Source organism: Saccoglossus kowalevskii, chromosome 9 (genome assembly GCF_978046115.1).
Source record: "Saccoglossus kowalevskii chromosome 9, keSacKowa6.1, whole genome shotgun sequence".
Lineage (NCBI taxonomy): Eukaryota > Metazoa > Hemichordata > Enteropneusta > Harrimaniidae > Saccoglossus > Saccoglossus kowalevskii.
In genome coordinates, this window is record NC_140649.1 from 3,049,090 (window position 1) to 3,075,706 (window position 26,617).

The window sequence follows — 26,617 nt, forward strand, 5'->3', positions numbered from 1 at the left end:
TGAGAACTTGAACTGACTCTGCTGTGCCAAATCAATCATTTCTTTGTGTCTACTATTTGACCTGTGACCTTCATAGTAACAACTTTCGTAGTTTGTGAATCAGTCCCTTCAATATCTGATTACCATGGTGGTTTCTCGCCATATTTGACGCGCACCTGTTTACCATCCTCGCCTTCATATAGCAGTATCGCGGGGACCTGTGGTGGAATAAATATTTTCCTATCAGGAAATTTATTCTTGAACTCTTTCTTCAGCACTAGAAGCTCTTTTCGTTGTCCACAAACTTGCCCTACAGATGTTGGGCAAGATTATTACTTAGTCGATAAATATCCATTGGTCAGCACATCGATTACGAATTTCTGTGATGGAAGCTTAGTACAGGGCTTTTCGTCGCTGGTCCACAGGGTTGCATTGACCATGTCTCCGCCATTTTGGAAAGTTATTTTATTCTATGACGTCATTTAAGTGAACCGCCCTATGGTGCGTAAATTGACAATTTTGATTGGTCAGGCAATTGACCTTGTGTCACATTTTCATTATACAATGTAGACAAAAAAAAAAAAATCATGTAAACAATGAACACATGTGTGTGAAATATTTATTTTGTGTTTGACGGTACTGCCTAGAAAAATTAAAAAAAGGCAGTGTAGCCAGACGGCTACTTTGTAGCCACGTGTTCATTGTTTGTTTGTGCACCTTTGCCATTTCACTGTTCCATTTCAAGTGTAACATGGGCGTGGTCCTTGACACAGTGCGTGTTCTCTGCCCGACTATACGCCATGAATGTTGCTAGCCACGAGTCTCAGCAGCACTAAAACAACGTCCTGTAAGCGCGTTCATTGGAAAACAAAACAAATCACTCATAAATTTATAAAAACAGCTTCTTTTTGAATCGATCTTTTAATTTGCTCACCAAAAACCAATAATTTCTGTTTTTACGCTATTAATTCACGTACTTGAAAAAATAATTATTTTTACTACCACAAATCAATGGAGTTTTTACAGTATTTACAGTTTAACTTTGATTTTACGGTTGCTCTGAGGGGGACTTGAACCCACTGCCTTTCAAGCTAATTTTGTTTTATCTCGATGGCACACTTGTGTACCACGCCACAACGTTGGTTGTTGAGTGGTGTTCATTTTGCTAACTACTTAAATGTTCTGATTAGTTGAACAGGAAAGCCAAAACGATTGCTTCAGTTCCGGTGAGTGTGTATCTAGTGGGATTTGCACACTTGGCGTTTGTATTAGGCGTTGTTTTCCTTTCTCATATTTGCTACACCGTTATATGCGACCACTTCCCTGTTTTATTGTGATTTTGTGAGTGTCTTCCTCGCCCATCACACCATGACCTAGTTTCAACCACACAGCCATTACGAAGTACGTGACCCTTGGCATGACCCCACTAATCGTTCTGTTCAACTGTTAAGCTAGAATTTATTACAGTTATTATCATTATATTGCCACATGATTTGTCCCACGTTATTTGTAATAAGTATCTTTATTGTAATTTGTATATACCAATATAACAATGGTCATGTATTTTGTGACGTCACAAATTCGTGTGTAGGTACAGCTTCTGGAATTGTGCTGTTTACTGTGTGAAGTTTACATATATTTCATAGCAAACCAAAAAAAGATTTTTTTGTATCAAACCATGACTAAATAATAAGCAATACTGCTAGAACCTCAGAAAAGTACATTGTGAGTTTGCAAGAAAATGTGATCCTACCATTGCCCCTGTACTGCCCTACAATGTTTATGTTGAATTCGTGTTGAACCATAGATTCAAGAAAATCTAAAACTAGCAGAATTTTGAAGAACAAAAAAGGCACAATAGTTTGGAGTACAGGTTTTTGACTCCCATGTGCGAAGCACATAATGGGAGTCTTTGCAGTTAGTGTGTGTGTGTGTGTGTGTGTGTGCGTGTGTGTGTGTATGTGTATGTGTGTATGTGTGTCCGACTGTTCCACTGCTATCTCAAGAACCATACATCGGTTGTTGATGAAAACTTGGTGCATAGATGCTCTGGGCCAATGCGCAGATTTGATTAGTTTTTGGTAAAAATCCGTGCTTATTAATTACCTAATTTGCATGATAATTAGCTGATTTTTAGCTGTTCCATGATTGTTCCACTGATATCTAAACAACCACTCATTGGATTTTGATGAAACTTTGTACATACATGCTCTGAACTAATGCTAGGTTTTGATTAGTTTTTGGTAATAATCCGTGGATACTAATTACCTAATTTGCATAATGATTAGTCAATTTTAGGTTTTTCCACTGATATCTCAAGTACTAATCATCACATTTCAATGAAACTTGGTACATAGATGTCATATGACACTGCACAGACCTGATAGTTTTTATGGTAATATCAGTACATATTAATTACCTAATTTGCATAATTAATTAATTTTCAGCATTTGATATAAGTACTAATCATCGCATTTCAATGAAACTTGGTACATAGATCCTTTAGGACTACGCAGAGACCTGATTAGTTTTAGGCTAAATAATTGTGCATATTAATTAACAAATTTGCATAATTAATTTTCAGCTTTTCTACTGATATCTAAAGTACTAATCATCACATTTCAATGAATCTAGAATTATGCAGACCCAATGAGTTTCTGGTAAATATTTGTGCATATTAATTACCTAATTTGCATAATTAACCAACTTTCACACTGATATCTCAGGTACTAAACATCACATATCAATGAATGTACATGGATGCTGTAGGACAATAGACAGACCTGGATAATTGTGGGTTAAAATCTGTACATATTAATTACCTAATTTGCATAACTAACCAATTTTAAGCTTTCACACTGATATCTAAAGTACTAATTATTCCATTTCAATGAAACTTAGTACAAAGATGCTCTAGGACAATGTACAAACCTAATTAGTTTGGGGTAAAAATCTGTTCATATTAATTCCCTAATAAGCATAATAATTCATAATTTTTTGGTTCTAATCACATTTCAATTAAACTTGGAAACATAGATTTTCTGTTACATTGCGCAGACCTCATTAGTTTTACACTCAAATCTGCTCATATTAATTTTCTGATTTGCATAATTAGTTTTCAGCTAAGTAATTTCGAATTATATTTACTGTGTCTCCAATACTCTCAGCACATGGGAGTTCTTTCTAAGCTTTCTTTGATTTTCTTTACTGGGGAACAGGGGCGCAATGCCCTGATACTCTAGACTGGCATCCTCTTACCGAATTGCCGATTGAACTTTCAATTCATAAATATATTTCTTGAGCTGCGCACTTCTGAGCTGCCGTACAACATGAAATCTTACTCAAATATATTTTTCTTCGTAAAAACTTCCCCAAAACACCAGCTGACAATGTGTCTGGACAACAAATACACTAAAATTACTCCAAAAATATTTCAATGGCGATATATACACCATTAAACAGAAGCCTCTACAGAAACCTCCCGATATGGCGTTTCTAGGTTGATCCGCCATGTTGTTTCTGTGCTACATGTAGCTACTCTCGCTTTGCTCTCTCACCTGTGTGTACTTCCTCTTGTTCATTTTTTCTAGGAAAACCTTTTGAAGTACATTATAACACCAATATAATTATGTGTACATGTGTACATGTTGTGTGTAAATCTTATTAATATTAATTGAAAAATTAAAAATATTTATTTTATGGATTTCAAACTGTTCAGTATTCCACATGTAATATCAATATGAATTTTTTTTTTGAATTTCAGTGATTTTAGAAAAATGTCATTTGTGCGTGCTAAAAAATCTCACCAGGGAAAGAAGATAAGTGCTAAAGGAAAGCCAAAGAAAAAGACGATAAAGAAACAAGCTTGGGATGTAAGTACATGTTACACATCTGTTTTTTTTTTATTTGCTTATGCTATTATTATTATTAATCCTTTATTGCAGGCCAAAAAAGTCCCATATTAAATACATAACAAACACCAACACTAATAAATACAACGTCTAAGATTAGTCCAAAATTTGTCAGAATTGACACAAGTACGAATTAAAGCATTATCGCTTGTACATGTAAGTAGGCGCTGACTGAATTCCTTGCGCTGAATTACCACTAGCACTGCTAGCCCGTTTAAGGCTGAAGATCAATCTTATAGCATTATTAAATGCCACTCGCACAGTATTCACAATTTGTGTACGCTAATCACACCAAATATTCAAACAATATATACTGTATAAATACGTTCTAAATAACATACACTTAACGTAATCTGAACTTCTTATAAATTTTCGTAAAATAAAATTTGCCCTAGCATAAACACACCACAATTGTCGCTTCATATCAGCTGCATCCTTGCCATCTGATGACACCATATAGCCCAGGTACTTTTTACTGAGATGAAAACCAGAGGTTACCATACAAGTACACGCTTGGGACCCTTGTCTGTCTCCACGTTTTTGGAAAAAATTACATGCATTCTGTCTTAGTAGTGTGGAAAAGAATGTCAAACTCCTCACCATAACACTTGCAGATCTCAACGAGCTTTTCCAATGATTTGACAGAAGGTAAAACTAACAAAATATCATCAGCATAAAAAAGATGATTCATTATTTTACCAGCTAAATGACATCCAACACCCGCTTGTTGCAGCCTAGTACCAAGATCATCAATATAAATTGAAAATAACGTCGGCGAAAGAATGCTTCCTTGTCGAACTCCATTGGTCTGAAGCCCAACGGATACAAAAAGTTTGACCTCGATACCAATGCAATAGACAACACACAATGAATACAGACATTCCCCTATCAAGTAATTTTTTGAATAACTTCCAATGGTTTACCCTGTCAAATGCATTTGCTGCTCCAGGAAACAAGCAAAAACAGGCAAGTTGTGACTTTTATAGAAGTCGTCAATTTCCTTCACTACGAAGATGCACATTTCTGTTGAATGCTTGCGTTTAAACCCAAATCACTAGTCACAATAAAGTTTTCAATTCGATTTAAAATGCACAATTCAAATAATTTTGATAAAACGGTTACTATAGCAACAGGTCTATAGTTATTTACTCTTGTGATATCTTTAGTCTTATCTTTAACAATTGGGACAATCATTGTATCCATAAAATAGTCTGGCAGGTGTCCATGAACAAAGAATGCAGTAAAGCACAAGGCTAGTAGAACATACAGTATTTGATTCGCAAATATGATATGTTCCGAGCACAGACTGTCTTTTCCTATACATTCTCCCTTTTCCAATTTATTAATGGCTACTTTGATTTCATTACAGGTGACCATCATATCTTTGTGGTAATTCATGACATTCACAGCAGATATCACATGATTATTATTTTCACAATTTGTTACAGACTGAAGAAGCGATTCATAATGTTTTTTTCACATATTGCAAATGCTTGTTTGCCCATCACAACCCTCTATAGTAGATGGTAGAGGTCCAACATTGTTAGTCATATTATTAACTGAATTCCAAAAGTCTTGAATTTCCCCTGTGATAACTTATAAGCTAACGCTTCAGCTCTCGCTTGTTCGTCATTTCTTTTACACATTTGAATCATTACCTTAAATTTTGTCTGCGTTTAACGGATCAATTCATATATTGGTTCAGTACGAGGTCATTACCCACACCATGAATCATTCCATCCTGGAATCTCGTGATGTCGTTTAGATTTGACATCTGCTATCCGCAATGATTAAACAATGTCAGCATAATAACAGAGCGATTATATGGTCTTGATTTTTGACTCCCGTGTGCGAAGCACAAAACAGGAGTCTTTGCAGTTAGGTTGTCTGTCTGTCTGTTTGTGTGTGTGTGTGTGTATGTGTGTGCGTGTGTGTGTGTGTGTGTGTGTGTGTGTGTGTGTCTCTGTTCCACTCCTATTTCAAGAACCATATATCGGTTTTTAGCTCTGCTGTCGACTTTGTAGAGCGGAACTCATCATATGAGTGATTGTCTTTCGTCGTCCGTGTCAATGTTTTACTTTTTCGACTTCTTCTTGAAAACTACAAGCCTGAATGCTTTGATACTTGGTGTATATGTACCTTGGTTAGACCTCTCTTAGGTTTGTTCATTTTTGGTAAAAAGTGATATTTTCGACTTCTTGTTAAAAACAAATAGTTCAATTGCTTTGATATTACATATATAGGTACTACATGTGGACCTCTCCCATATTTGTTCATTTTGTGATGATATCTTCAATTCTCTAATTTTGGTGAATATTTTTGTAATTTTTGGTAAAAAGTGATACTTTCGACTTCTTGTTAAAAACAAATAGTTCAATTGCTTTGATATTACATATATAGGTACTACATGTGGACCTCTCTCAGATTTGTTTATTTTGTGATGATATCTTCAATTCTCTAATTTTGGTGAATATTTTGTAATTTTTGGTAAAAAGTGATACTTTTGACTTCTTGTTAAAAACCAAAAGTTCAATTGCTTTGATATTACATATATAGATACTACATGTAGACCTTCCTCAGATTTGTTCATTTCATGATGATATCTTCAATTATCTAATTTTGATGAATATTTGTCATTTTTGGTAAAAAGTGATATTTTTGAATTCTTGTTGAAAACAGCAAGTCCGATTGCTATACAAACTATACATATTGTTCATTTTCTAATGATGTCTTCAGTTCTTTAATTGAAATGTGCATTGCTAGCAGCGGAGCTATCTCAGTCGATAGGTTGCTTGTTGATGAAACTTGGTGCATAGTGCTCTGGGCCAATGCGCAGATTTGATTAGGTTTTGATAAAAATCCATGCTTATTAATTACCTAATTTGCATGATAATCAGCTGATTTTTTTAGCTGTTCCATGACTTTTCCACTGATAACTAAAGAACCACTCATTAGATTTTGATGAAACTTGGCACATAGATGCTCTGAACTAATGCGCAGATTTGATTAGTTTTGGGTAAAAATCTGTGCAATATTAATCATCTAATTTGCATAATGATTAATCAATTTTTGGCTTTTCCACTGATATATCAGTACATAATAATTACCTAATATGCATAATTAATTAATTTTCAGCTTTTGATATTTCAAGTAGTAATCATCACATTTCAATGAAACTTGGTACATGGTTACTAGCTTTAGGGTAAATATTTGTGCATATTAATTACCCAATTTGCATAATTAGTTTTTTTTTTTCATGAATGTTCCATTGATATATAAAGAACCACTAATTGGATTTTAATGAAACTTTTAAAGAGTATTCATCATCACATTTCAATGAACCTAGGACTAAGCAGAGACCCAATTAGTTTTTGGTAAATATTTATGCTTATTAATCACCTAATTAAAATAATTAACACTGATATCTCAACTCTGATCATCACATTTGAATAAAATTTGGTACATAAATGCTTTAGGACAATAGACAGGCCCGATTGATTTTGGGTTGAAATTTGTTAATATTAATTCTCTAATAATAATTCATAGTTTTTTGTTGTCATCACATTTCAATGAAACTTGGTACATAGATATTATATTAAGCAGGCCTTATTAGTTTTACACTCAAATCTGTTCATATCAGTTACCTGATTTACATAATTAGTTATCAGCTTTTCCATCAAAATCTCAAGTAAAAGTAATTTTGAATTAATTTTAATGTGTCTTCAATACTCTCAGCACACGGGAGTTCTTTCTAAGCTTTCTTTGATTACAATTAAGATCACAACAACTCAGTACGTTACAGTACAGAAGCTGAGCAGTCCTAGGTTGGTACCTTCTAATTTGATGTTGGGTCACATTAGACCATTTCGGCACAATTCTATGGTAATTTCCAAATCGATGCTGGATTTCAAATTGTGTCAGACCCGCACACTCCATCTCAACGCTGAGAGGAAAGTGATCCAACAACATAAAATCATAATATGTATTTTCCTAATTGCGTTGTGAGCAGAGGGTGTACTAAGGCAGTGATCTAACCACCCAGTACTACCATGAGCCTCACTGTGTAATATGTAAAGTTTCCAGTGGAACGACCAAGTAAACATATATCCGAAACATATATATTATTTCCTGTGCAAACATTTTCAAGTTTGCGCCCAAATAGCGATCCTAGATTTGCATTAAAATCGCCTAGAATAATAGCATAGTAGCGTTGCAATCTTGAACAATACAATACATTTTAGCCAAATAGCTGTGGGCAAATATGCACACAGTATGAGTATATGACTATGTTCATACATCAGTTGCGTACTTCAAAATATAGCGACACACAGCAATACTTAATATGTTATTGAGATATCTTTTATTATCTGTTTGTTGATTTGTGCATAATTAATATTTTGTTTATATTTCATATATACATGTACTTTGTAGGATACCCAGTCTGATCTCAGTGTCTATAAGCTAAGCAAAGATGAAGTGGTAAGTTTATTACAGCAAGTCTCGGAAGTATTAGGGCAGCCAATTTGCAAACACGCTAGCCAAACTGCTTTGGTTTTGACTGAACGGTTGGCTTTTGAATCTCGATGGCGTCGTCCTGTGGTCACACCTACTCTGGGAGAATCTATATAACAATAGGGAACGGTCTTTTTACTTTAGTTGGATGTCGTTTTCGCTTTCAAATATACCAGGGAAAGTGTTCTATTTTTTGTGTGTAATGAGGTGTTCATATACAAGGGATTTGTCTCCGCAAAAACGATGAATGAAGTCAAATTTATTAGTGGTTGGTTTAATGTTACCCCAACGAATCATTTGGATGTGAACATTTATTTTCTCCATGATTTGTAGGCAACTGTTTCTCAACTTATCTCTTTATTTGGTTTCAATCGGTGTTCAAGTTGGCTACCCGCATATAGTAAATATCGGTGGATTAATCGCATTTATCATATTATCACTTGTACACAAGCTGACTTTCACATTATCACGCCTCGCAAAGCAAATCATTCAGAGGAATCCAGACATATACCAGGCTTCGTAAAAGCATTCTATGTTCCCTAATGCAATATAGTGGACTCGACTACGAATCGGCACCAGCGAGATTCGAAAGCCAACTGTTTAGTCAAAACCCAAGTAGTTAGCAAATTGCAAATTGGCTGCCCCAATACTTCTGAGACTTGCTGTAAAATAATTTCTTTATGAATTAGACCCTTTAAGGATGGATGTGGCTTACAGCAGAAATCAATTCAGTTTAACAGTTAATCATGAACAGTGTGCAACATTTTATTTACTGAAACATTAAGCTTCTCAAAGGTACAGCTGGTATAATATTGTATTGATAAGAGAAAACCTCGCATTTAGAAGAAAAACCTCACTATGAGAGAGAAAACCCCACTAGTACATGTAGGAATAAACGCGACTATTAGAGAGAAAACCCTACTATGAGAAAGAAAACCCCACTATTAAGAATAAATGCTACTATTAGAGAGAAAACACCACTATTTATCATTCAACCAAACCACATGGACCTTAAGATTCACATTTAATGCTAGTGGTGTTTTTTCACAGGAACATCGTCGGATAATTCACCAATCTGGCAATATAACAAAGGTGAAAATGGAGAAAGAACAAAAAGAGATAGCAAGAGGTAAGTCTGATTTCCAAGTGTGGGCATGATTTGATGAAAGATGGTTAAATGAAAGGAGAGTAAATGCCAACATAGTGTGAATGCATTTAATTTAATTATTAATTGTTTTTAGTTTTAGCTATTTTCGGTGATAAGTAAAATCTGTTAAATTGTCATTATGTAAAATAACAATAAAACTCATTTTTTCCCTACCAGGCAGGTTCATCAACTTAAAACGTAGTAAATTAAAACATTAAAATAGTGAAGAAATTAAATGCCAGTGAAAATAAAGTAACCTACAATATGTTGAAAATCCCTATGGCCTAATGTTTTTTTTAAACTAACACTAAATTCACACTTTGTTCACATGATAAGCTGCATGCAAAGAAGTCTATACCTCAGAGATGTAGAAATTGATTATTAATATCCATGGCGCTTGTAATCATGTTATCAAAAGAATGTGCCATAAAATTTATTGCTTTTATCTAACTCAAGCATTAAAATGGCATGTATTTACAGCCTTACAAGCACATGATTTCAATAAAATTATACTGATGTAGAAGTTTATGTTTTGTATTCATAACAAATATTTCTCATTTATTTGTTATACATGTAGTTCTACGAAAGAGCCCACAAGACAGTGATAAAAGTAGAGTTACATTGTTACGAGAAGTTTTATACGATGGTGATCAGTTACAAGATGTGTTGGCGCATACTGATAGAGTGATGTCAGTTGTAAAGGATCTATTTGGTGATGATCCAAAACGTTATACAGGACTGCCAAATGTGACATTTGCACCAGGACAGCTGACAAAACCTGACAGGTTTGTTCTTTCAAACTACAGTATTGTTTGTAGAACCCAGATATGATATTTGCTCTCGTAGTAGTGCATGCGCTCATGTGAATTATGTACATGTAGATTATTCTATGGTAAAAATAAGTAATATTATAATGATTCAGTGTACAGCCAGTTTGAATTTTGGGTTTATATTGCACTTCAATTCTATCTTTGTATATATGCTTCTTATATTGCATACTATATTTGCTTCATTTCCAATAGACATGTATAGACAAAATATTGCATTTATTGTATACTAGATCAATAACGTACATCTTACTTTGACCATAGACACACTTAGGTCATTTATGTAGACTATACTAATACTATACAAGTAATTTTGAACACTTAGCAGTAGTCTGAATTAGGAGTTGTCCATTAGAAACTATGGGTGGTGATGTTGATGGTGGATGTAGTGGGGTTGAAAACTGCTGTACAAACAGAGTTCAATGGGAATAAACTTTTTTTTTTTTTTAACATTAACATGAAATACAATTTTTAGTCCCAAATATGAAAGTAGATACTGTGTGGCTGTATGTATAGTGTAATTTGAATGTATGGTTATATTCACAGATCTATGTTATCAATAAGTCAATCTACTGAGATTCCTCATAAGAATGACAAACCAGATCCACCAATACTCAATGAAATCACTACAGATTCAGAAAATGAAGGTACATGTAATGAAAATGTTTCAATTAATAATACTTATAGAATGATTTTCAATTGTATGTACTACCGATATTAGACGTTAGGGAACACTTAGTAACAACATATTCTTTAGGTCTTGTAACAAAGTTGGGAATAAATATGGAACAAGTTCCTTAAGGGCCCCCTAACCTTGACCCAAACACACTTTAGCCCCAATGTAATTGTAGATACCCCTCCAGATAACTTATATGTGTCCTAAAGAGGGACATATATAATTACAATAGAGGCACTGGAGGAGCTGGGAAATTATTTATTTGTTTGTTTGTTTGTTCATTTGTTTATTTACTTATTTACTTGTTTGTTTGTTTTCTGCTACCCTTTTACATCAGAGGCTCACTAGTAAGTAATTAGGAGCTGCAATAAAATTATTGGAAAAAGCACATACTATATAAATGAAAAAGAAACAGAAAATTAAAAATTTTAAGGAAGTATAAAAAATGAAACTTTTAAACTTTAAAGTGAATACAGGAAATAAATGTAATCTACATAATCTTTTCTATAATCCACGGCATCAATAAGAAATCTTTTCACAACTCTCTTCAAATTTCTTCACATATTTCATAAATGTAATGCTGAGTGCTATCGCCTAAAAGAAAACATAATAAAGCTTTACCCTTCGTAATATCTTCGTAAAGATTTGCTTCACCATTTTTATATCGGATATAGCTAATATTTGTCATTATAATATCCCTAAGTTCTTTGTAGCTTTCAGACTTTAGAACAAAGTGTTCTAGAGTTTCATCACCTTTCTTGCAGCATAGACATGTACAATCACTATTGACATTTGCCCACTTTCTTTTCTCATATGCAAGACCTAGAGTGTATGACCTTGCTTTGAATTTAATTATGATTAGAGTTATGCCTGAAGAAGCCTTGATAAACTATTAACAAAAATAATCAGAATAATTTTAATAGAAAATATTCATACACAATGAGAAATTACAATGCTGCTTTACATCAAAAAAATCAGAAATACATTTTTGAATTGGCATCATGTATATTAAACATGTATATAACTTAAAGCACACAGTCATCATACCTTCAAGGCTTGCTGTGTTTGAAGATTCGGAGGGTACCGTATATGTACATTCTGCAGGTAGTGTGTGAAATATAATATGGTGTTTTATTCCTGATCTTAAAGTCGAAATGTGTGTTGTGATGTTTTGTTTTGTCAGAGGACTGTGAAATCAGTGAAATACAGATAGAACCGGAGAAAGATGTAAACCAAGCATCTAATGCAGGTAATTAAAGCCTTCTTACAGGTTCTGTTACTCTACAGAAATTTTAGCTTTGTGATCCAAATTAACTTAGTCATCTTTAGTCAGACTTGGTTTGTGGTTATGCACATAATTTCTCAGACATTGCCATGACGACTTTTATTCAGAGTTAATATATTTTTCAATCGAATGATTTTTGACTGACTGACTGACTGACTGACATGGTTAATGGTTACCAAGTCTGCCCAACATGGGGATATTACAGATTTGTTCCGAGTGTTGAAAAGTACTCTTTATGTTTTTCTGCGCCAAATCAAACTTTCAGTGATCCCTTTTTGAGATATTAGTGGTAGACTGCTCGCCTCTAATCTGGTGTGTGGCATAATGTCCGCCCTGCGCTCAACAGTGAAAAAAATAGTACATTCTCCCCAATTGCTATTCTTACTTATTGCATTATTAGTTGATAGACGTCATCCTGTCAGTTGGGACTTAAAGCTGTCATTCCATTATTACTCCTGTATTACAGAAATCATCCCCTAGGGAGCCCTTTTCTTTACATTTGTTCTTATTCAAAGAACGAACACACACATTCACAGTAACAAAGGATTTTTAGTCCGTGTTTGAACAAAGTCCAAAATTGGAACCCTTTATTTGATAGATACAGTATGTGTTAATTTTGTGATTATTGAAGCTATAAAATAGCAATGTAAAAACACTTCTCTATGCGCAAAAATAATTTCTGATGTGAGTGACCGTAATTCAAGTTCACAACAGTTTCTGTGACAGTATACGTGCATACGTCAATGATAAACGATTAATTTCAACTTATTTAATGCCTGTTCTATATAAAATTGCTTCTTCTGGTTGTACATGCTTTACAAACAATGGTTCACACAAAATAGGCCCCTTATGTTGTTTATATTTACTAGACACTATTTTATAATTTTCAGTCACATGATCAACTGTCCAGTTTTCTGTAGAGGCTCTGTTTGGCATGTGTCCTCAGTGTTCATCAGTGCCATGAAAAATTGCATGAAATTTGGTAGCTTATATGGCACAGATCTAGAAGCAGTACCTACACACGAATTGGTGACGTCATAAAATACATGACCTTCAATCGGGGTCGTTTCCTCGGTATATACGAATTGGTATATACAAATTACAATAAAGATACTTAAGACATTACACATAAGGTAAAACAAATCACGTGACAATATAATGATAATAACGGTAATAAATCCTAGCTTAACAGTTGAACAGAACGCTCATATAGTCAGTCGGGTGACGCCGAGGGTCACGAACTGTGTTGCAAAATGGCCGTGTGGTTGAAACTGGGTCATGGCGTGACGGGTGAGGAAGACATCATTAAACACTCAAAATCACAATAAAACGGGGAAGTGGTTGCATATTACGGCGTAGCTAACATGGAAAATAAAAAAACGCCCAATACAAACGACATGGGTTCGAATCACACTAGATACACACTCACCAGAACCGAAGCAATCAGACACCAGCAATCGTTTTGGCTTTTCCGTTCAACTCATCGGAACACTGGAGTAGTTAGAAAAATGAACACCACTTAACGACCAACGTCGTGGCGTGGTACACAAGCGTGCCATCAAAATAAAACAAAATTAGCTTGAAAAGACAGTGGGTTCGAGTCCCGCTCAGAGCTACCGTAAAAACGTAAATCAAATAAACTGAAATCTCTCAAACCGTAAACAAGTAAACAAAGAACGTCGCAAAAAAATAATAAACCTCACAAAACTCCACCATACAAAACTGAATGAATAAATAATAAAATAACTAACGTCTTAAACTGGACGACGCACAATTTGTTCAACAGTTTCCAGATTGTGACAAGAGATAAACAAGACCCAAGTCAAGGTAAGTTTTGTTAAAGTGTCGATGGCGTTCCCTATATTACGAAAACAATTCAGGCAACAGACGAATATCTTCTGTGGTGTTGTGGAATTTATACCGTGTCTGCTGAATTGTTGATTGAGGGTTCGAAGCCAGCAGTTAACATTTTGTTAGAAAGTTTCACAATTAAATCAAATATCCAATGATACCAGTATATTTATTTCATTATTTTAACAACTTGCAATGGTGGAAGTTGGTCAAACACGAGTTCTTACACCTAAATAAGTATCAAATATTTGTCGACACATTTATTCTCTCAACCTTGTAGAGGTGGAAATTAATTAAACAACAGGTATTTACTCACAAATATAATGGTCAATATTTGTCCATACATTCATTCTGTCAATTTAAGAACTTGTAATTGTTGGAATTAATCAAATGAGAGTTGTCTACACCAAAATAAGTTTTGAATACTTGTCCATACATTTATTCTCTCAATTTAACAACTTGTAATGGTGTAAAATAATTAAACGAGAGTTGTCTACACCAAAATAAGTCTAAAATATTTGTCCGCACATTTATTCTCTTAATTTAACAACTTGTAATGGTGTAAAATAATTAAACGAGAGCTGTCTACACCAAAATAAGTCTAAAATATTTGTCCGCACATTTATTCTCTTAATTTAACAACTTGTAATGGTGTAAAATAATTAAACGAGAGCTGTCTACACCAAAATAAGTCTAAAATATTTGTCCATACATTTATTCTCTCAATTTAACAACTTGTAATGGTGTAAAATAATTAAACGATAGCTGTCTACACCAAAATAAGTCTAAAATATTTGTCCGTACATTTATTCTCTCAATTTAACAACTTGTAATTGTGGGAATTAATCAAACGAGAGCTGTCTACACCAAAATAAGTCTAAAATATTTGTCCGCACACTTATTCTCTCAATTTAACAACTTGTAATGGTGTAAAATAATTAAACGAGAGCTGTCTACACCAAAATAAGTCTAAAATATTTGTCCATACATTTATTCTCTCAATTTAACAACTTGGAATTGTGTACAATAATTAAACGAGAGCTGTCTACACCAAAATAAGTCTAAAATATTTGTCCGCACATTTATTCTTTCAATTTAACAACCTGTAATTGTGGGAATTAATCAAACGTGAGTTGTTTACATCAAACTAAGTATTTAATATTTGTTGAGACATTTACTCTCTCAATTTAACAACTTGTAATGGTGTAAAATAATTAAACGAGAGTTGTCTACACCAAAATTAATCTCAAATATTTGTCCACACATTTATTGTCACAATTTAACCACTTGTTAATAGTGGAAATTACTTAAATGCGACTTGTTTAATCAGTTGACATCAATGCAAGTTACTGTAAATGGGGTAATTATTCACTGGGTTTTAATTTAGCTTATTTCGCTGACTGGAAAATGCGCTAAATTAAAACACAGTGAATATGTACAATTTAGCATAGAACACATTATCTAAATGACGAAACCGTGAATTTAAAACCCACTTAATATGCCTGAAATGGTAAATCAGTGAAAATTAAACCCAATGAAAATTAGTCATTTTACAGTACCCGCAGACAGTGCACAACAGAGTATCATTATTGAGCAATTATAAACAGGAACGTGTCTTGGCATTAGGGTTAGGGTCGGGTCAGGTATGGGCAACGGAATTATTAACAGGAACGTGTCTTGACATTAGGGTTAGGGTCGGGTCAGGTATGGGCAACGCAAATGGCAAACACCCAATTAGCAAGATGTACACTAACGGGTTATGGCATGCATATAGTTTACACAAGTAAAAACACAAAATTGGCAATTTTTTGGACAATTGTAACTCAATAGAAATATGTTGTATTTCTATATATATACACACTATATAGTCTTATTAAATGCAAACACATCCAGTTAATCCATTGTGGTCTCGTGGGTCAGTTCTTTACATAGTGATCAGGAGGACCTGGGTTCAATTCCCTTGCCCGCCCATCTTTTTCTCGCAAACACCATTTGGCAATAAAGCTAAATATGACAACAAATTATTTAATTTGCATGACCACCCACATAGCTCAGTTGATTTGTACTATGTCAGCAATGTGAGCGATCGCTGGTTCGAATCCAGTATGTTTAGTTAGATTTTTGAATGCTAGTGAAGACAGTGCTCCTATGAATAGGACTTAAATCCTAACTCCTGTGTGAAGACACTCGTGGTACAGTGGACAAGACAGTGCGCTGGGAACTCAAAGATCGCAAGTTCGAATCACGGATTGGACACTCCTACAAAAGACATGAAAGACGTTAAAAACATAAACAGCAGATTCAAAAACTCAAGTCAGGAAAACAGAACACAAGAATACTACCCCCACATGGAAGCCAGTCGAAGTCGTCGAAGAACGAATACAGTTGACAGCTGTAGGTCACGTGTAACAACAGACACGAGGAGCATGGCTGCTCTCCAAATGGGTCCCTTCTTTTGTATTGACCCCCTAAGGATTGCTAATCCCCCTTTCTAACTCTTCCCCCAAAAATAATATATCGCCCCTTTTAAAATGTATTGAGCCACAAATTAATGAATATTCATGAGCACAGAAACTGCAACGTCATGAATAAATTAGCATAATTTTAAAAAATTTGCATAAAGTGTGGGTACTCCTTCTGGAGCTCTGCCGCTTATATATTTCCATGACTACTATGACTTACAATGCAGTATGATTTATGTCAAACAGATGTTTTCAATATATGCTTACATTATGCCCAAAGGAATAAGCCCTCATGACATTATTACTTGGTACATGTACATGGCAATCTCATTTCAAATTTATGTTGAGCACCATTCTGCAATATCTATATTCAACTCTAAATGTGATATTCAGAAGTATTCTATCTCAGCCTTAGAAAGTAATCTCTAGGAAAGTTATTTATGTCATGTGTTGACAGTTCAGATAGTATGTGAAGTGTCTTGAACCATTATGCACATCACTGCTGTCATCTTTTTAGAACCGTGATGGGCTGCATTTGAACCATCAGATTAGCTTAAGGTTTCTTTGTAAAATTAGTATTAATATTTGAAGAAATGTGATTTATTGGGATTGCCTACCTTTTTGATTTTCTATGTCAATACTTTATTCAGGAAATTCATTGTTAAACGATACACTCTCAAAGATCTAGTTTTATCATAGGCAAAGTTTTATTAGTTGATCTATGTTTAATTAGGACATACATGTGTCCACTACAGTACAGTCCAGGTGTAACTTCACTTTTAAGCATGTTATTAGCTGGATTTGCGTTTCCATAAAAACTAATAATTTCAACTTATCTTTATAGTATTCACCTAATATGTTACTAGTATGAGATATAATTATTTAAATGAATTTCTCTCTGCATAATTTAGATTTTTATAGCAATTATCTAAGCTAGTTTTAAATCATTCATTGTTGTTGCTAAGCCATTATACATTTGATAAGTCTTCTTTTTATTAGCTCCGCTGTCGACTTTGTCGAGCGAAGCTTATCATATGAGTAATTGTCCGTCGTCCGTGTCAATGTTTTACTTTTTCGACTTCTTTTTGAAAACTACTAGCCTGAATGCTTTGATACTTGGTGTATATGTACCTTGGGTATACCTCTCTTAGGTTTGTTCATTTCATGTTGATATCTTCAATTCTCTAATTTTGGTGAATATTTTTGTCATTTTTGGTAAAAAGTGATATTTTCGACTTCTTGTTTAATTCTTCTTTAATTGAAATGTGCATTGCTAACAGTGGAGCTATCTCAGCTGAGAGGCTGCTTGTTGATTTTACTCTGTACACCTGCTATTCTGACCTCCCACAGTCAAGGTTATCATTAGCTGCTTTTGGATAAAACCATTTCTGGTGTATCATATTTTTTCTCTCTTTTAGATATGTTTCAGTTGTACTGCATGGAGTGATTGTAATTATCTGTTCCACTGTTTACTGGGTGATAAACTACATCCCTCTCCACAGTAAGGTTTGATAACATAGCTTCCCCACAGCTTGAAAAGTATTATAAATCTTAATTTTATAGTCAGTCAAGTCATTAAATACAACATAATCTGTTTTGTTCATTTATCAGTTTTGACAAAGTTAATTTCATTTGACAAACTGATGATTATAAAGCTACCACCCACAGATATTTCTCACAATTCATTTATTCATAAATGTCATTTACCAAAAATGATATGTTTATATATATTAGCCAATTATTATATTCTTATTATAATTCTTGTTACGGTTAAGGTCAAGGAAAACAACAGTGTCTTTTTGATAACAGGCTATTGAAATACTGGATAGACTGATAGGATTTTTGTTAACAGGCTATTGAAATACTGGATAGACAGATAGGATTTTTGTTAACAGGCTATTGAAATACTGGATAGACTGATAGGATTTTTGTTAACAGGCTATTGAAATACTGGATAGACTGATAGGATTTTTGTTAACAGGCCATTGAAATACTGGATAGACTGATAGGATTTTTGTTAACAGGCTATTGAAATACTGGATAGACTGATAGGATTTTTGTTAACAGGCTATTGAAATACTGGATAGACTGATAGGATTTTTGATAACAGGCTATTGAAATACTGGATAGACTGATAGGATTTTTGTTAACAGGCTATTGAAATACTGGATAGACTGATTGGATTTTTGTTAACAGGCCATTGAAATACTGGATAGACTGATAGGATTTTTGTTAACAGGCTATTGAAATACTGGATAGACTGATAGGATTTTTGTTAACAGGCTATTGAAATACTGGATAGACTGATTGGATTTTTGTTAACAGGCTATTGAAATACTGGATAGACTGATTGGATTTTTGTTAACAGGCTATTGAAATACTGGATAGACTGATAGGATTTTTGTTAACAGGCTATTGAAATACTGGATAGACTGATAGGATTTTTGTTAACAGGCTATTGAAATACTGGATAGACTGATTTTATTTTTGTTAACAGGCTATTGAAATACTGGATAGACTGATAGGATTTTTGTTAACAGGCTATTGAAATACTGGATAGACTGATAGGATTTTTGTTAACAGGCTATTGAAATACTGGATAGACTGATTTTATTTTTGTTAACAGGCTATTGAAATACTGGATAGACTGATTGGATTTTTGTTAACAGGCTATTGAAATACTGGATAGACTGATAGGATTTTTGTTAACAGGCTATTGAAATACTGGATAGACTGATAGGATTTTTGTTGTTGTTGAATGGACTACTTTTCAGGTTATTTCTGTCACAATCATGATGGATTAACCTTTTTGCCACGAGTTCCCTCTTTTCATCATGGATTCACAAAATAATCTTGTTTATAGTCTGCACTTTCCTTCAGAAGATTGGGACAAAAATAGTCAAATTTTTAGTAAAAACTGAAAATTGACAAATTAAAAGAATATAAAAAAGTGCACAATAATTTTGACAAGAAAGTCATGTTTTTGTCATCCACTATGGTTAGGATCAAAATGAAATAATTTGCTTGTTAGTGGAACTTGGCTAATTTGTATAAAACACGAATATGCATTAAATACAAAAGTTTCATAAAAAATAGGGGTACTTAAAAAGCAATTGTTCAAGAGCTCAGTTGGACTGTGATGAGACGATAATGTAATTTATTACTGCATGTGAAATACAGTGTGAATTATAGCATTACAACTGTAAACATTTCAATCTGATCCTGTTAACTCTGTTCATTTATAATAATTTTTTATTTTATTACTCAGAGCCTAAAAAGATTGTAATTTTTTTACGATGATAATAAAGTGTTATTATTATTAATTTGAGGTAGATGACATGTATTCAACCTAATAGATAATATGGAATAAATGTATCACAATATTGATTTTACAAATGTCATCAACTTTTCTTGTTCTCTTTTCTGGTGCTAAATATTTTTTTTTTAAAAACATGGAAAATTTACATTTTGAAATAATTTTCTTAAGAAGCCATGTTAAAGAATTATAAAAAATGATTAACAATCATCAGAATGTCCTAACTTTATAACCATAATAACCCAACTTATAAATAAATATCAATTTTTTACCATGTGTAACAAAACAAAATGTTGATATATGATGAGAACTTGTTATCATTAGGAACGAATGACCCAAAAATCACCATTTTCATGGATGTTTGACTTTTGTTTTTCTTTTAAAAGTGATTTGGCAGCCATATATTATAATTTGGGTTTTGGAAACAACAGCATAAAATCAAATCATAGTGTAAACATAAAGGAAATGTGTTGTTTTAATAGATCATAACAGTCTGTCTTTGTTCTGACATCTCTTACCCAATATACATGTACATGTATGTAGTTATGCAATACAATACTGTTGGTTCAGGCTATGATAAGCAGTGTATTACCAATTGTATTATCTCCTACATGATATAGTTCTGTGTAATAATGGGAATGTACAAAGAATCCCTGTATTCTGATTGGTGAATGCAAGCTGATTTAACTTGCTTGAATCAAGTGTAGAAGAGTACAGAGTTATGCTGGTGCTAAACTAAGAACAATTTGTTGGTTTATGTTAAATATACTTTCGAATATAGGTATTTTCTTTGATGTGAAATTGGAATGTGATTTTGAACATTCAGCATGAAAGATTAAAATTTAATAGTCTGTGACAAGTTGCATCACACATACATTTTAACAGTTGGCAGCCCAATTATATTGCGACTATAAAATTAAACGATAATACAGTATCTTTATTCCTTGATTTTAAAACAGAAACAGATCTACACAGTACATGAACAGCGGCACCCAAACTAGTCTGTTGTAAACATATTTGCTACAGCGTATTTTAAAAATCTGGTTACAAATAAACTCATGGAAAAAGTATGGCGTGGTGGTCGTGGACTTGTTGCATGCACCTATACGCTTGCACAAAAGATCATGATGCACCAAGAAACGTAGCACAGAGCGACATTCTACTCCCTTTGATGTATACCACAGTTTCCAAGTTCCCATATTTTCTACTCTTTTTGATTATACAATACTGTTACAGGTAGTAACAATATCTGTGGACTATCTGTATCTATTTTCTAAAGTAGATTGTCTAATTCCAATTAAATAATCCATTTTTATTTAATTGTACCTTGGAGGGAGCATGACTGTTGTCAAGAGGATACATATGGTATCGTCACTGAGTGTCTGTTTCATTTTTTCTCATCAAAATATTTCATTTCCCTTTGGGGCATTAATTCACTTGTGTATTTTTTTTTAATTTTATTTTATGGTGAAAAGGTTTATTGTGAATAATTGATGTCCTTTTGTTTGTGCCAATGGTCTTGGTTGTCATAGTACCGGTAGTATTCAGGCTTCCCCAGGAGATAATAAAATATTACATTATTTATTGTCGATACATATTTATCATGTATAATTTCAGTTTAAATTCAAAAATGGGAATTTAAGTTTTTTCCTCTGTGCATGCACGTGTGTGGGTGGGTCTCCATGTGTATCTCACACTTGCCTGGTCCAATCAAATTCAAACTTCACGAATATGTGACAAGATGGCCAAATGTCATTTTTTTTAAAACTCCATCAAAATCAAATCAAATGCATGCAAATCTGTTTTTATTTCTTCTTTATTTTACAGCTAACAGTAGTTCTTTGATGACACCAACTCACGAATCTATAATTCAAGAAGGTATTACAATTATTGTCCATCCTTATTAATATATGTATGTCCCCTTGTGGCCATTTGTCAATTTATCAATATCAAATTGTTTTTGTAATAGAGCTAGCTAGACACAAGTGATGTCCTGTATATTTGTTTTACAGTTTGTCAGTTTAAGACAGTTAAATTTTGACCTTTAAATTGTTCATCTTCAGAATGGCAGGATTAAACCCTGAAGAATGGATTTACATTTTCTCATACATGTACATACATAATCTGTCAGATTACATTTGAGGGGGTCTTTGGTAATATTATACATCCTGTGTGTTTGTCCTAATACTAATGGATAATCCTGCAGACAAAACAAGTTTCTGATTCTTCATGTATCTGTACCTCTATGTCCCTGCAAACAAATATAAAATTCATTACCTAGTCATAAGGGTTGGTGAACCCTTTTTGAGAAATGTACGTGTATTAGCAATATGGTATCTGATTTGCAGGCATACTAGTAGCTGTCACAGTCTTGCCCCTAAAAGATTAAAATTTATGTAATTGTAAGTCAAGGATACATTAGTATCCATGGTAACCATTTATTATCAATATTGTATGATTTCCTTTTATGATGGAAATACAACTTCTGGATTTCCAGAGCATGTTGTGTAGACCGAATTTTATGTCCCTTGTTGCTTCACTCTCGAACACCATATCTTATCTGATTATCACATCAAATGTACAATACACTGAATTCAACTTTACCTTACCCTAAAGTTGAATGAATGAATGAAAAGATATATGAGGGAAAAATGCATGTCTCATAGTTGTCTGCCTGATAAACGTTTTATTAGTCCCCCTTTGGACGCAGTCTGAAAACGGGGACTTATGTTTTGACCTCTGTGTGTCCATGTGTGTGTGTGTGTGTGCGTGTGTGCGTGCTCCCGGACCTGTATCTTAGAAATGCCTGGACCAATCACAATCAAACATACATACACATACATCATCATGATATACATATGCACGTCAATTTGTTTCACGATGTGATTCAAGATGGCCGAATGGCGGCCATTTTTATGCTAAAAATCATCAAAATCAATAATTTTTCAGCTGTTTACAGATGTATTTTGTTCAAACCTTGTATATACGTTGGACATTATAGGACCTTGATGCACATCATTTTGTTTTACGATCTGATTCAAGATGGCCGAATGGCGGCCATTTTTATGCTAAAAATCATCAAAATCAAACATTTTTCAGCTGTTTACAGATGGATTTTGTTCAAACCTCGTATATACGTTGGACATTATAGGACCTTGATGCTTATCATTTTGTTTTACGATCTGATTCAAGATGGTCGAATGGCGGCCATTTTTGTGCTAAAAAATCTTAAAAATCAAGCATTTCTCGGCTGTTTACAGATGCATTTTGTTCAAACTTGGTATGTACATTGTACATTAGACATTATGGGACCTTGATGCAAATAATTTTGTTATTCTGATAAGATTCAAAATGGCCAACGTTAACAAATATTCATCATACATCATGTCATAGATAAACAGATATATTGGTTTGATGATCCTATTCAAAATGGCTGAATGGTGGTCATTTTTGTGCTAAAAAAACATTAAATATCAAGCTTTTCTGGCATTTATGGATGGATTTCGTTCAAACTTGGTACATACATGTACATTAGACATTACAGGTTCCTGATGAATGTCATTTTATTTTTCAGATTGGATTCAAAATGGCTGACTGGCGGCCATTTTGTTTTAATGATTGGGCTTCGAGAGCCATATCTCTTAAATGCTTTGACTGATTATATATTCAAATTTTAGATATTTGTTATACATCATGTTATATATATACATGTATTTAAAATGGCTGATTTTGAATGCTGTTCCAGAGCAATATCTCTCAATATTGACAAGTACTTGTTTGACGATCAGATACAAATGTCAATCATTTTAATGTTAAAAAATCATATTCCTGACATGGTTACATTCCAGCTATATTACTATAAACAAAACTATATATCTTAAATTTGATAACTAACGGGGACTGTGCCATGCATGGCTTGTTTTTTATTGATTTCCTGTTAAACTTCCCAACATATTGAGATGCAGGCTTGATTTGATGTATTTGTGTTAAATACACATACCAACTTCTGTAAATAAAGGGTGCATGTCAACTTATTCTAGTTAATAATTGTATCTCTGAAGGTCTGGCTATAAATGATACCATCAAGGTTCGTAAGACAAAAAAGAGAACTGTGAGTGGAGACACAGCTACTGCTGCTATAAATGCATCTACAATTACTGATGTGGATGGACTGAAAAGAGTAAGTTGAACTTTAACTCACTTTGCTTTGAAAAATGCTTTAAATGTTGTCTAAAACTTTTCCACCCACACTCTATATTAAATATATAACTTGTTTAAACTGGAGCTTGTGTAAACTGGAAACCTCAGTAAACTGAACCCAGTGTATAAACTGGAAACCTATATCAACTCGAAACCTGAGTAAACTGAACACAATGTAAACTGGAAACCTATATAAACTGGAAACCTGGCCAAAATGAACCCAACGTATAAACTGGAAACCTATATCAACAGAACCCTGTGTAAACTTGAACCTTGTGTAAACTGGAGACCTATACCAACAGAACCCTGTGTAAACTGGAAACCTATATCAACTGACCTCTGTGTAAAGTGAACTCTGTGTAAACTGGAAACCTATATAAACTGGAAACCTGGCCAAAATGAACCCAACGTATAAACTCGAAACCTATATAAACTGGAAACCTGGCCAAAATGAACCCAACGTATAAACTCGAAACCTATATAAACTGGAAACCTATATCAACAGAACCCTGTGTAAACTTGAACCTTGTGTAAACTGGAGACCTATATCAACAGAACCCTGTGTAAACTGGAAACCTATATCAACTGACCTCTGTGTAAAGTGAACTCTGTGTAAACTGGAAACCTATATAAACTGGAAACCTGGCCAAAATGAACCCAACGTATAAACTCGAAACCTATATAAACTGGAAACCTGGCCAAAATGAACCCAACGTATAAACTGGAAACTTGGCCAAAATGAACCCAACGTATAAACTGGAAACCTATATCAACAGAACCCTGTGTAAACTTGAACCTTGTGTAAACTGGAAACCTATATCAACAGAACCCTGTGTAAACTGGAAACCTATATCAACTGAACTCTGTGTAAACTGGAAACCTGTTCAAAGCTTTCAATGATTAGATTAAAAGATTTGTCTTATCTCCATAGATTTGCTCTGGAAATTGAACAACTTTTATAGGTTCATTAGTTGTTCAGTTTAAACAGGTTTTTCAATGTACACATATTTAAATTTCAGAGTATGATGTTATTGTTTTGTAGGTGATAACAGGCCTGGAACAAGAAGTGGAAGAGTATGAAAGATTAACTGGTAGACAGAGATCTCCTAAACCTGTAAAGGACTCGGAAGGACTTGGTGGTTATACGGCTTCATTATTAGATACAATTACAAAGCTTGTACAGTATTTAAAACAGGTAATTGCAGGGTTTTTTCTTCAGGTATTGCTTTGCAGGCATTGCTTTGTGATTGAAAATAAAGTACATTATATAAAATAAAAACTAATAAGTTGACCCTTATTCCATACAAAAATTAAAACGCCTGACATACATACAAGTATTAGTGCATCTGGGGATACAATTTACAATGCCCATCCATTTGTTTTTATGATCCAATTCATTCAAGACTTGAATATCATTCATGTGATTCAGCTTGAAAGTTTTTACAGTCTGAATATACCCAGTGTTATGGCAATATCCATTTTGACTATTACTCTTAAAATTAAAACTATCTTATGTTACAAATTGATAATCTTATCAACTTTGTGAATCAAATTGTTTTTGGAATTGTGCATCTCTAACAGTAGTCTAACAGACTTTAACAGCATGTCATTAACCAATGACACGACAGTTTGTAATTTCAAACGATCAATCAGTCAATCAATGGTTGAATTTAAGTTTGGCCAGTGCTGAATGAGTCAACACAGCTTTATCTGGGAGTATTAGGAATCTACTGTTTGTAATAATAATTTATGGCATTTGACAGCATGCATTGACCATGATGTGTTGATACTGCCACATCATATGAGGGTGTACAAAACTGGTAGGAGAGTTTACAAAACAAGCTCATTAAATATTCCAAAATATACAAATCATGTTATAATGTAAAAACATGATGATAAAAGAAGACACAAACAATTGAATCAGTTTTGCCCATGCCAATTTGTCCCCGTTCAGGCTCAGCCTAAAAAGGGAGTATAGTTTCTTATTTCCAGTTTCATCCGTCCTATTTCCTTTACATCTCTAGAACATTTTCTTAGAAATTCTGCAGTGGATATTGATGAAACTTGCACATAATTTTTTTTCCAGATCTTAAAATCCTAAGTGGGTATTTTTCATGATTTTTCATCCAACACTGAGAGAACAACTGAGCATGCTCAGAATAAATAATTAGGTTAGATGTAATGCTAGGGTTTTTAGTGATGTCATGACCTTGATCTGAATCAGTGACAGAAATGAACCACAGTCTGGTTTTTGTTTGGTTTTATGAAAAATTAACGCTGAAATTGTGAAAAAAAGTGGTCAGAAATGTTTTTGTGTATTATATCTTTAAACTGTAAAAATTGCATTACATTATAAAGAGCCATCACTGAAATACCGGCTCACAAAGTTGAAAATCAGTGAAAACACTTTGCAGTTACTATTTTGCCAGGCACATTGACACATGTGGTGTT

The 26,617-nt window shown here is 33.7% G+C and overlaps 1 protein-coding gene across 2 annotated transcripts in view; it reads left to right on the plus strand.

The window, feature by feature from the left end:
• Positions 1 to 26,617, plus strand: part of LOC100373205 (spindle and centriole-associated protein 1-like) — a 72,731-nt gene that overhangs the window by 27,935 nt on the left and 18,179 nt on the right. The window contains exons 1-11 of one of the 2 annotated variants that reach the window (XM_085503053.1): positions 734 to 826; positions 1,170 to 1,205; positions 3,743 to 3,851; positions 8,322 to 8,369; positions 9,453 to 9,531; positions 10,127 to 10,334; positions 10,923 to 11,023; positions 12,236 to 12,301; positions 21,794 to 21,844; positions 24,028 to 24,146; positions 25,209 to 25,361. In XM_085503053.1, coding sequence (XP_085359179.1) covers positions 3,756 to 3,851; positions 8,322 to 8,369; positions 9,453 to 9,531; positions 10,127 to 10,334; positions 10,923 to 11,023; positions 12,236 to 12,301; positions 21,794 to 21,844; positions 24,028 to 24,146; positions 25,209 to 25,361 — 921 coding nt within the window. In that variant the 5' untranslated portion in view covers positions 734 to 826; positions 1,170 to 1,205; positions 3,743 to 3,755. Of the gene's footprint in view, positions 1 to 733; positions 827 to 1,169; positions 1,206 to 3,742; positions 3,852 to 8,321; positions 8,370 to 9,452; positions 9,532 to 10,126; positions 10,335 to 10,922; positions 11,024 to 12,235; positions 12,302 to 21,793; positions 21,845 to 24,027; positions 24,147 to 25,208; positions 25,362 to 26,617 lie in introns of those variants that run through there. The other variant, XM_085503052.1, reaches the window with a different exon arrangement.